The sequence below is a fragment of the Haemorhous mexicanus genome, chromosome 5, assembly GCF_027477595.1.
Source record: "Haemorhous mexicanus isolate bHaeMex1 chromosome 5, bHaeMex1.pri, whole genome shotgun sequence".
Classification (NCBI taxonomy): domain Eukaryota; kingdom Metazoa; phylum Chordata; class Aves; order Passeriformes; family Fringillidae; genus Haemorhous; species Haemorhous mexicanus.
In genome coordinates, this window is record NC_082345.1 from 24,690,246 (window position 1) to 24,703,240 (window position 12,995).

The window sequence follows — 12,995 nt, forward strand, 5'->3', positions numbered from 1 at the left end:
CAAAGCTAGGGCACAAGAAAAGCAGTGTCTCCTCCTTGAATGCCCCGTAAGGGGGAGAAATGAAAGAGAGTGAATATGAAGCAGGGACTGTAAATGGCAGCAAAACTTCCCCAGGAGACCTAGCACCAAGCCTCAAACCACTGAAGAAGGAGACAAAGCCCAGGTGGCATGAATTCAGTAACTGTTGCTGAGCAGAACAGAACCCACCCTTTGCACAGCAACACAAGCTCATTTTGACTCATTTCCATGGATATCTGCTTCCACTACATTTGCTGTGGGGAATTGCAGTTTGAAGGCTTTAAATAGATCACAGTTATTGCTACAAAAGGCACTAATAAAAGGGGCTCATACTTCAGCTGATGAATAGATGCAGAACTGATTTCCAAGTTTGTACTGCATCATGAGCAGAAAAAAAAATCACTAATCCTAAGCCTGTGGCAAAGAATTTACTGCATGAATCCAGGTCTTTGAAAGCTCACACCCACTGAAATTGATGAGTATTGAGAGTCCGTGTACGTTTGGGACTCCGGAATGAAACATTTAGTTCTGTGTATTAACTACAGCCTTTGTGCTGTACATACTTACACGTACACCCACACACATGCGCTCTCATCACAGACTTAATTGTAGGTAACTGTAGGTAAGCACTTCCAACAGGAGGGAAATTAAATGCCCAAAGAAAGGTTGTTCTTTAAATTTATTTCTAAGATGCTCTGCCCTCAAGATACAAGTGATGTGTCACTCCTCTCTCTCAATAGACACTCTCTAGTATGTATTACCTCTTATCTCACCAACACCAGTACTTGAAACGATGCTGTACTCTGCAGCACTTACTCTGTTTATGTCTATTTCTAATGTTGAGAAGCTCTAGCACACTTTTCTCCATAATTAACCCCTTTACTGAGGGTGATGCAGTGTTGTCCCTCTCCAACCTGACCACAGATGGAAAGAAAAAGCATTGCCTCCATTTCTATTTCTTCCCTACTGTATGTTGCCAGAAGAATTGTAACTGAAGACTTCCCACTTATGAGCCACTGAGTGTATGAACAGGGATGTGATGCAGTTGGGAAAGGAAATATTTCTTGACCATCCTCCATGAAATCTGTACATTCCTTCCAGCCAGGCACAGCCACAAGCTATATATTTTCTTATTGCTCAAAACAGAGCTATAAGGAAAGAAAACCCTCTTTCTCTTGTTGCACTCACTGAAGAGAACTATGACTGCGGGTAGATCCAGATGTTACTGTCAATGAGGTGGGAGGAGAGGTTGGAAGCATAGCTCACAGGAAAAACAACCCCAGACTCTCTGAACACCACACAGCTGGCTGTCACATAGGCTGTTGTTCCCAAGCAGCCTCATGCTTTGCAATATGTCACTTGATGCTATGCACAGAAATATCTTCTCCTTCTCCATTTTTCTTCTCAAAGAGAATACCCTTGGGAAGGAGTGGTTCCATTAGGATAGTAACAGCCTTAAAGGTGTATGAAGGCTTTTAGACAGCCCTGGTTAGAAATACTGGTAGAAATATTCTAGGCTGAGCCACTTGCCCAGGACTCCAGCACACCAACAGAGAGTTTGATGGTTTAAAAGGACTCAGCCAGCCATGTGTTGAGAGGGGAGGGCTAGCTAAATACAGTCAGTATGAAAACTAGCACTGGGTTTTTGGTTGATTTTTTTTAAAGCCTACTCCTTTAGAGCCTAGGCACGTGAGCTAGGCAGGGATCCCTCACTGGAACCTGATCTCTTGAAGGCAAGCCCTTTCCAAAATGGAAAGACACAGCCCATTTTTAAAAGACCAAAGGATTATGAGCTGAGTTATCTATGTGATAACAGCCATGCAGCTGAACCTTGTTCACGAATCACACTATTGGATAGAGGTAGCTGGAACAGCATTTTTTGGAGCTGGATTAGGCAAAATATGACTGGATCTGCCAAAGTAGGCAGAAGAAGGGCACTTCCACGGACTATAAACTAAGTTAGGCAAATGAAACCTGGATGGCTTAGACCCACCCAAGATGGTGGCAAAATGTTAGAAATCAAGGAAGGGATTACAGATGAAATTGTAAGCATGTGCACAATTACACAGGAAGATTTGAAGTTCATACACTAGGATTTAGAGACCTCTCTTCTGCTGGTGACATATTTAGATATCCATATCCTTTATTATCTCAGGCTGGGAATCTTTTCTTTGGAAGTGAGAAGATTAGCAATTTCTCAAGTGCCACCATAGTGCATAGTTCATCTCCAGAGAACTTAGTTTCAAGTTCAGCCTCAAAGTCTTTAGACTGCTTCATTTTGCATGCAGCATCTGTAATCTGTTGGGGTATTTACATTGCGCCTGCATTGTGACTGCACGTCTATACACAGGATGTCCTTTGACAAGAGCTAAAACTCAACCACTGCAAAGCAAGAACTGCTCACTGGCAGATGGCACAACTTCACATGTCTTCCTACACAAAAGGATCACAGGCATCCACTGCCCTGCAGCCAGCAGCCTGACCTAGTGGACAGCTGAATGAAAAGAGCCTGAAAACAATGTGCTCATGCCTCTCTGCCTCAGTTTACCCTCTCTAAAATGGGCTTAACTGCACAGTACTGTAGATGGAAAGCATAGATAGGCCTTTAACTAAAGTCTAGGCTAAGAACAGTAGAGAAATAACTCAGGCACATTGTAAGAGGGGTGCTGTTTCAGTATTTTAGAGACTGAGAGTTTTCAACTGGATGAAACTGAGTTCTTAATTACCATTAGAAATTAGACCAGAGCTTGTCCCTGATGACACTTACAGTCAACAAGTTTCTGATCTAAAACAGATAAGGAAGCTATGACTCTGCTCAACTAGAAAAACCATAGTAGGAAATATGGTAAAAATTATATTCTAATTACTCTTCTTGTTATGAGCTAGAAATTTGTGACTGTTATGAAGAATTCCATTTCATGACAGAGGATTTTGACTGAAAAGAAAAAAAAAAAATTGATGACTTTATGCACTGAGGGATCATTTCTCATCTCTAGAGAGAACATAGCAAAAGACATAGGGACATCAGCTTAAATGTGACATGCTAAAATTAGCTGGGGAATTAGTTGAGTTAGCAATACATGCTATTATCATGGCAAAAACAAAATGTACAAAAAGTTTCTTTCTCATGGTTGATGGGCCAACTTTGTGAAAGCATCACATCCGTAATCTTAGCACCATGAGAAAACTCCATCTTTCTTCCCATACAAAAGCATACCAATTAGCAGCTTGAGTTAGGAAACTCTCTCCATTGCATTACAGCAGAAGGGTGGTCAGAATGATGCTACTGCTCTTCAGGAGGTACTAAGAGAGTAAATAGCCTCAGGGCCTGTATTTCATTTTTCTTTTCTCCTTAGGAGACCTATAGATTAATTTTCCCTCAGAAGGGGAGCTGAGGGCTGCAAGTGAGGCACTTGGTGTGCTCTGCCTCCTCTTCCACCATCTCTGGACAGCTTGTCTCAGCGTGACTGGTGCAAACCCTTTGCTCAGCCACAGACTCTGCAGGGACACCATATGGCTGGTTTAGACAAAACTCTGTGGTATTTTTACTCCTTTATACCCAACCAACTCACAGTTAATCCGTGGCATCCCTCAAAGGGCACCAGACTATTCATCCAGCTGAGTGAAAAAACACAGACTCACTTTGACACTGTATCAGCTAACTCTCCAGATAACCCCAAAGCTTGCCAAGAGGAGAAGCCTGATGTCATGCAAGCCCTGAGCAGAGCAGTCCCAGATCCTGGGGAGGGTATCAGCTCCAGGAATTTTCCACCTCTCTGGTGAGAGCTTGGATGTTGGAATTTATCTTGAATAAGGAAACATGTTAAGGGAGGACAGAAGATAAAAAAATATTAATAAAAGCACCATTAATTATATATACTGGGAAGTAACGGAAGATCCACAAGCTAAGCATAGAGACATAGAGAATTAAGTGCTAATAATCCAGAAAGTCTTCCACCCAAATCTATTCTGACACTTGAACATTTGAATCTGTTTTAAGGACAATCTAAAATAAGATCGAGCACCCAGCAGCTGCATTCTATACTGATCTTTCCTTGGAGAAGGGAAACAGGAAACAGGCATAATTTTCTTAAAGCCCTCCTCCAGACATAAGGTGCAGCTACAGTACACACCAGTATGTACCCCTCTCCATCCCAAAAACACATTGCCTTGTCCATGCAACTACCAGCTATGATGGCATGCCCCATGCCAGGGCTTGCCTTGCCCTGCCCAGGAGAGCCCCAGACCTGCCTGTCTGACATGGCTTATCACGGGTGATCACTGCAGGGCTGGAGAAGAAGGTGGAGGCAGTCTGTTCTGTTTATTTATTTGCAGAGGATGAAAGCCAAACTAGGAAAGGACTTTGGTGAAGTGCAGTCAAGTGACTATAAAGTACTGCTTTAAAAAGGCACAAGGTCACCTTTGCTGACATTTGGATAAGGATTTTATAGAAGTCACAGGACTGGGAGATGGGCTTGTTGTGGCTATGATCACAGAGGAGGGAGGGATTTATGTTCCGGTTAAGAAGGCTGCTTTGTTGTGACTCTTTCGTGTTCATAAATGCTCATTTATTAGGCTGTTGGATAAAAGAGGCTGATTGGGCTTTTTCTTCTCACTTAGCTCCAAGTGACTTCCTTGACTGTGTTGGCAGAACTTAATGAAATATAACAGCCCTACTACCCACCAGTATTCCCCAGGTGCCCTGTCCTTGCATAGTCTGTCTTCTTACTTGGTTAGACCTTAGCTATTTCAAGGCTGTACTTCATTTGAACACGATGTGAGAACTCATATATATCATCCTCTCAGATGAAGAACTGGTGCACAAGAATGCTGGAATCTGAAGGATTTGGACAGATGGGCTTTGCTATGTTGTGTATTTTGAAGCTGGTGCTTGTGTATAGGTATATATGTGTCTGTGGGTCTGTGTGCTCAGTCTGAGAAGCAGACTCTGATTGTTAAGCCCTGCACAGCCTGGAAAAGCAGACTTGAACAAACTTGGGATAAATGAGTCCAGGAAGAAGGAGGACATGATCTGGTGCCATGCACCTTCTGGAAAAAAATGTTATGGGCAAGAATGTCTACATCACAAAAACACCTGGTTCCACTATTTCTTTTCCTCAGTGGCATAACATAGAGGACAGGTTTTGGCCAGGTGGTAGAAATCATAGGGATCATGACAAAAATAATTCTCATCTGAAAGTATGTAGTATAGGTGAGCATTTGTGTCTTTATTAAATTAATATAATATAGGCATTATATCCTTCAGTCACTGTCTGTGCTTCAACTCCCAGGAACCAGACTTATCTGTTCGATGACTATTACATGGACTAGAAACATCTCTGCCCTTTCCTCCCATTAGCCCTGCAGGGAGATGCAAATATGAAGAATGTCACAAGCTTCATACTAATGTGCTAAATATTTAACATAATTAGTCATCGGAGCCCTATCCCTTTCTCCCACTGAGGCGACAAAGAGACAGATCACAGGATTAATAGTATGGTCCCCAGCCCTTGTTCTGTGATGCCACTTGATGTTGGCAGGTGTATTGGAGTCAGCAGGATCAGCAGACAGAGGGAAAGACAAGGGGGACAGGCAGCACAGCCTGCAGTGTTGTTGCACCCTGGCTGGGGCTGACAGCTCATTTGCACAGCGTCTGGGAAGCGAGGGCCTGCTTCCCTCATCTGAGATTCTGATGAGTGGCTGGTGTCTGACACTGAAGCCCAAGAGATCTCAGACAGGTCACTGGCTCAGTGCCATGGCGAGTTCTGCATGCAATGGAAACCGCAGTGGGGAGAGGGGCTGCGAGCCCGACCTGGCTGCAGCCGGTGCGTACGTGCTGGAGCAAGGTGGCTGGCAGCCACACAGTCCACATCTCATCGTGTGACTGGGAATGAGTATGTCACACCACATGGTCCCAGCGGGGACAGGGGCTGGGGACAAATCCCTGGGACCCATCCACCTGATGTAAAGCTATTCCTGGAAAAGAAGGAGAAAAATGTCTGGGCTTATGCTGATATGGTTTATCTCCACTAAAGGACTTTGTCCTATATATGAACCAGAAAAATTTTATGTGCTAGCAGCAGAGTTAAAGGGGGGCCTCCAACAAAGACTCTGAATCAATATAGCACAGAGCTAAAAAAATCCTTTTCCCACCATCTGCTTTGTTGTAGGAAATTTCCCCTGTCCTTAAAGCCAGGGCCATTGCAGGAGTTTTATAGACTCACTCTGTAGGAATTACATATATCCCTGCATTTATGTCAGGACTCAGCCAAGGGTATACTCTGTGCCTAGAGTAGCAAAGGTGCAGAGAGGTGGATTTTACCACAAACACCCCAAATCACTGAGCATGCTGGAGTTACTTTCACTGTTATTGGTACCCGAATGTGCTGCTTCATCTCAGCTTGCACATCTTCACTGAGCCATAGGCATAACCAGAAAACCTCTGTCAGGCCCCACATCTGACCAGCAGATTTAAAGATGGTTCCTAGTGCACTGACACAGTGGGGTAAGGCAGGCAGAGAGAAGCTCAGTGCTTCTAATGGCCTGACATTTAGTCCAGGTACCTAATAACCGGTAACTAGGCACAACACACATGCAAACTCTCCCTCCTCCACCACACTGCCCTACATAAAAATATCTAGACAACTCCAGTCCCACTCAGACTGACGGAGGCAGCTGCTATAGCAGAGCTTTTAATCCTAAAGCAGAGTCTGTTGTCACTGGCAGGAAATCTTATTGTGTTGGACAAGCAATCCTAGACCTTAATTACATATATTGCCCTCCCCACAAAACCAGACAGACTAGACTGGAGTCAGACGAAGCATACTGCTTAAGCCAGGGACCACCTGGCTGTAACTTCATCTAGGTGACAGCATATGCCTTTGTGACCCCCTCTGAAAGGTTGAAACACCAAGCAAGCTCCCAGAGGTAAAGTGAGGAATTGTAAACAGCAAGAAATCAGATATGCATGGTTCTGCGAAGGAATTTATTGTTCCTTCTCCTTTCAGAGACTGAATTCTTTTGGCCTTTGCCCTGACCAAAGACCCAGCAGATCATGCTGGTTCAGGATTGATTTTTAAGGGAGCTGGTGGCTCCTTCACTGTCTCCATTGCACACAGTGCAGCAGGGAGTACCTTGAACTAGGTCCTGCTAGTAGCTCCTGTTACTGAGCACTTCATTTTTCCTCCTTGTGCTTGCCCTCAGACTGTCTCTGTGAGATAAGGTGCATTAATTTCTTCACACCAAAAAGAGCTGCTGTGTCACTTCCATGCATTTCCCCTAGCCACAACCCCCTGGTGTTGGGATGGGGAGAGGGCAACAGGCAGAGGGAGGTATCTTGCCATTATGTCTGTCCCTTAAGGTCCCCCACAGGATGTGGGTGTACATTTGTAAATACAGTGTAGCATGCACTGCAGAGGCACCTCAGCAAAAAATCAAAAGACTGCAAAGACCAGAGTTTGGGTCTTCAGAGCATATGTTGCCATTGCAGCCCTCCACCTGAGCTGATCATCCCCCCTTTCCAGTGTCTGGAGAGAGCAATGCACTGCATTGCTTGCACATGCCACCTCCTCATAAATGAATAAGGGACTTTCCCTCACCACATTCCCCCAGCATAGCAGTGGCCCCAGCCTTTAGTGAGGGAGCACTTCTCTCAGCACTTAGGCACTGAGCTGAGGCTGCTGTCTTGTGCTGTGAGGTCCAGTAATCAGGTCATGTCACCATGGGGACATCTGAGTGCCCCAAGTCCCTGGCTAAGACAGATGCCACATGCTGCTCAGGTCATGGACTGACAGTGCAGGTTGCTCTGCAGCCAGATATGTATGCAAAACACCTTTCCACTTTCACCTTTTCCCCAGTTCTCACTGGGGTGTTCGTACAGCCAGGAGCAAACACACAACTCTGGTGCAGGGATTTTTATTTTCTGAGAAATATGTATTTCACTTCCCAGGGCAACAGACCTTCAGATGCATAGTGGCGGCTGCTAGAAGCCTACAGATCACAGGCAGTACTGCTCTTTGTATTTTTGCTAATGCAAGTTTAACAACTAAACCCTCCAGAGCTGGCAGGCACTGGAGACTGACTGGCTGCATTCACCCCCACAAAGCAAGGTAACACTGTGCTGGAAGCTCTCCATAGTAACCTGCTAACAGTCTCACCTGTGGGAGCAATGGGATGCTGTGTCTCTGCTTCCCATTCTCACATCTCTCATTTGAGTAATTCCTTCACTCATTCACCACACTCAGCAATTCCCTTGATCCTCCACATCCCTTCATCTTTGGCCATGCCATTTGCCTCTCAGATGAGACTGAGTTTCAGGGAGAGAGAGAGAAAGGGGATAAAATAGCCTGAAGCTCACAGATAATCCCTAATGTTATTTTTCCTAAAATAGCAGAATATTTCTTTTGTATACATGAAGCCAGGAAATGACAGTTTATCATGGATATCACTCTGAGTGCCTCTATGCTGCCTGGAGTGACTTTTGGCCTCTCATCAAAGCTTTCCCACACACCAGAGATGGCCAATTGTGAGATGTCCAAAATAGCGCTGGGGAAAGATGCGTGGCCAGGCCCTCCATCGTGGTGCTCCTTTGTGCGTATGTGCTAACCCTGGAAACCGAACTCCTTGTACTTGCTGGCCATATCATTTCGGAACAGCTCCAGAGCTTTCTTCATTGCAGCCTGGGCATCAGCCCCAAAGTCTGCAGCGTGTTTTTCCGCAAGGACCTTGATAATTACTTCAGAAATGAACTGTGAAGAAGGAAAGAGAGAAAGAAAAACTGAAGGGACACTCAAGGTTTATTTTCAGAAAAGCCAGACTAAGAAATAGGTTGCAGAGCCTGGAAATATCTCTGAGCTAATTCAGTAGGCCTTCCTGCAGCCTCTGGAGAGACAGAGAGGTCTAGTATGCAAGGAGTCTGGGCTAGGCAGAAGCACTGGGCTCTATTCCTAGCTCTGACGCTGATCTGCTTCATGACCTTGAGTAGGCCATGGCCCTTTCCACTTTTTGTCGGCCTCATCCATTAAGACTGCAAATTCATGGCCTGTGTTTGTATAACACTTAGTTTTATGGGTCTTGGTCTCCAATGGATCCTCCAGGGCTTACTCTAAAATTGTATGTCCCTTGCGTCCTGTCACTGACAGTCCTTATGTAATACAGTTTCCCAGGCATGCATAGGCTGCATGGGCTGGTTTATTGTTGTCAAGGGTTGGTCAGACTGTGTGTGGTGTTTGGAATGGGAAATCTAAACTTGGATATTCACATACCATTTGCATACCATGAGCCCTTTCTGTGCCTCCTCCTGCTTGTACACACAGATCCTGGACTTGAGGGAGAGCTCACTGAAGTCCAACTAGTCATCAATAAATGAAAGCCCAACTCTCACACAGCTGTCTTGCACACATTCACTACACATCAGACACTGAGACTTCTTGCCCTTTTCCATACCTCCAGATATTTGACAGGGATTTTGTGCTTGGTTGCATGGGTCTGAGCCAGGGGTTTCAACTCGGCCTCATGATTACCCTTTGCCTTCAGGATTTTGCCCAGCTGGGTAAGAACAGTAACTCCATGTTTCTTCAGATCTTCAGAGCCCTTCATCGCATCAGGGGTTTTCAGGCCTTTGAACTTTTCGAACTTTTCAAGGGTCTCAGGATGGTCCTGAAAGAGTCTGTGGATAAAAGCAGAGGGACTTTGGAGAGGAGAAGCTCCTGACATACCTCCTTTTGAGTACTCAATCTATTTTAATCCCATCTTCTTACCCATTTCCTAAGATGATCACCCCTGTCTATTTCCATTCCCTCCGGTCATGACAGAGACACTGCCCTAAACATGCCCAACTAGAGCAACAGAGGAAGTGTATTTTTTTCCATACAGTTCTGATAACTCTTTGGCACCCATCCCCTGGATTATGTCAACGGTTTTAAGACAGAGACAAGAGCCAAGGTGAGTCATGATACTGAGAGGTGAGTTCTTGTATGTGAAGGAAAACCAAAAGCAGACAAAACTGTCTGTCTTCATGAATTTACTGTTGCTTGAGAGACAACCTATAGACCCCTGCCTCTCACACAGACTCTCTTATCAGCCCATGATTTGTTGGCCAAGACATGAGAGCTCTACAAGCTTCTCATAGAAAACAACAACAACAACAACAACAACAACAACAACAACAACAACAAAAACCCAAAAAAACCCCAAAAAAACCCCACAAACAAACACACACAAAGAAACACAAACAAACAAACAAAAACCAGCCCCCAACCTCAAGTCCCTTATATCTGGAGGTTGTGTGTTCTTGAATGTCATCTGGATGGGAGAGTTTACTGTGCCCCCAAACCCTATTATTGCAGACATGGAGGAATTTGGTTCCTAACCTTTTTTCCCACCCTCTCTCCCTTCGCTCTTCCCTCTCTCCTCCCTCAGAAACTCCTTGGAGGAGACCTGGGTTGGCAGGGGAGCACGAAACTACAGGCTGACATCTATTTATTTAATGCCATGCTCTACTCTGTGATACTTGTAAAAAAATGGTACTACTTTTCCATTGGGAACTGCTTTCACTAGCATGTGGCAAATTCAGAGCCAAAGTAGCCACCTCAGAGACGGATGGGTGACAATGGCTCAGGTTCCTGCTACCCCTCCAGCCTGCCTGCTCTGGACCACAAGAGGGGAAAGCCATCACATTTACACCCTCTTCATTGCCACTCCATTCCCTTCCCTTCAAATGGCAGCTGATCTGGAGTACGATAAAGGTAAGGAAAACAGCCCCTTTCTTTGGCTCATCTTTGAAAAACATTTTTCACAGCTTTGCAGTAGTTGTGCCTGGAGATGTGGGCTCCTTGCCTTAGCCATGCTTAGGTAGAAACCCCCAAGCAGGTGCCAGATCCCCACTACTCTCCTCAGTGTTTGTACCCTTCCATTGATACAGTGGTACAGTGTCTGTACCACACCCATTTGAGTGTGCACAGTCTGAGAGGAGAGCTGAAGAGAATCTCCCCTGCATCCTCTCTGGTCTTAAGGGACAAGTTAGGCTCCAGTGTCCACTGAATGTTCTTTCCCACTTTGCAGTATCTGGGGTGTTCACCACTCTGAGTGCCAGAAGCACAAGGACATGGAGGATGGGGTCCTCTCAACTGGAGACCTCAGCAGCACTTCTGACACTGGAGTAATGGAGAAGGGAAGTAAGGGGAAGGATGTGCCTCACTTCATACTTAGACCTCAAATTCATGATGAGGTAATGAACAAGTGTTATCGCACAGATTTCTGGCCAAAATGCAGGATGGGCAGGGTTCTGTCAGGTGAGACTAAGGTGGGGAGAGGGAAACTCTCAGGTACTTTGTAGTAAATTTTACTGAAATAGATGCCAAGAAAATTGCCACAGAGGTGATGTTCCTCTCTTTTCATTCCTTCTCTGCCTCCCCACATCCTTTCTGCAGAGCATCTGAAGCCCCATGACACACACTTCACTCCAGCATTTCTCACTGTAGTGCTTGGGAAATGAGGATCCAAAGCAGAGCTTGGCCACCAGAGGTAGAGAGACAAAGCACAGCCATGTATTAAAAGCAGCACTGGTCTGCTCCTGCACCCATAGAGAGATGGAGAGACAGAAGCACAGCCAATTTACACAGTGAGTAATTTTTACCCAGAAAATAGCAATGGAAAAACCACCACCCTACAAGAAAGAAAACACCTTGGTGAAATAAACACTGACAAGCATGTCTCTCATCAAAAGCTCTCAGCTTTACTCTTAGAACTGAAGCTCCTTGCCTACCTCATTAAAACTTGATGGCCATGGCCAGCGAGGTCGGACTCCACCTTTCCCCAGACTGTCAGGACTTGCTGCCATTCCTGGTCACTGAGCCCCATGGTTCACCAAAGACAGGTCCCGAGTGCTTCCTGCAGCCGTTTGCCTTTCCCCAAAGGGTAGCTGAAGAGCTCACCCGTGGGATTTATAGCCCCTGCCCACAAACCTACACCTGTCAATCATCAGCTGGACTTCTTGCTCTCTTTCAGGCTTGTCTAACCTAATCAGCCTCCTTGTTTTTTCCTAGGAAGCTATTTTGGGTCAGGTACTATTGTGGGTGCCACTGATGGCATAATTTCTGCTTCTCGTATTGGACTGGCACATGTCCCACTCTAGACAGAAAGGGCACTGCCGGAATGCTGTGCCAGGAGCCTGTCCCAGGTTCCTAAGGACCCAGAGACAGTGTCAAGCTTTATGGCAGGAGATTTCTGAAGAGCACAGTCATCTGCAAGGCCACCCTGCCTCCATGTCCCCTGGCCGGCCAAGGGCAGGCAGGAGAAAAGGCTGGGACAGCCAATAGCATTGACTCCATCACTCCAAAGGCTTTTCCCTTCCCATAATGATCTCACCATCCTGTTCTCCTGGGGTAACACACCATTTGTGACATGCTCTAAAGAGATAACCACATTCAAAGCAGCCCTGTCATTTCCCCACCTGCTGCAGGAGGAATGAGGGGATAAAAGCTGTATGGGAGCCAGTTCTCCCACATCTGCCTGCCAGGATCCTTCTGCCTGCTCTTCTAGGAAACACCTAGGATTAGCTGATGGCTGAGTCTGGATATTGGAGCCAAGAGATGTACAACTGAGCCAGGTAATGTGCAGCAGACCAGAGACATGAGGACATAGCAAAGCTACATTCAACACCCACCTAATCAGCAGTTCTGCTCTCGGGTACTTCTGTCAAGCCAAACAAATTTCAGTGTTGGAAGGAAAAGCCACTGAGCTGACAAACCATGTGGATATGCTTTGGGAGAGTTCCCAGACTTTCTGTCAGGACTGGTAAAGGCCTGGCACACCAGTGGAGTGACTGGTCCCTTCTGGGGGTGGCTGCAGAGCACAGTCTGATAACAAAGCCCAGCCAGTATTGCTGTCCCGAACCATGCACCTGCCTCTGGATGTTTCCAAGGAGAAGTCAGGCAACAAATATCAACCAGAGGCTGAAGACACCTACCTTGGAATTC

General features: G+C 45.7%; 1 protein-coding gene across 1 annotated transcript; it reads right to left on the reverse strand.

Annotated features, from left to right (window-relative positions):
• Positions 1 to 7,916: 7,916 nt before the first annotated feature.
• MB (myoglobin) lies at positions 7,917 to 11,964 on the reverse strand. The gene is made up of 3 exons (XM_059846309.1): positions 11,783 to 11,964; positions 9,463 to 9,685; positions 7,917 to 8,765 (listed from the first exon to the last, which is right to left on the reverse strand). The coding sequence occupies exons 1-3, from the start codon at positions 11,875 to 11,877 to the stop codon at positions 8,619 to 8,621; spliced, it is 465 nt and encodes a 154-aa protein (XP_059702292.1). The 5' UTR covers positions 11,878 to 11,964; the 3' UTR covers positions 7,917 to 8,618.
• Between the last annotated feature and the right edge of the window lie 1,031 nt (positions 11,965 to 12,995).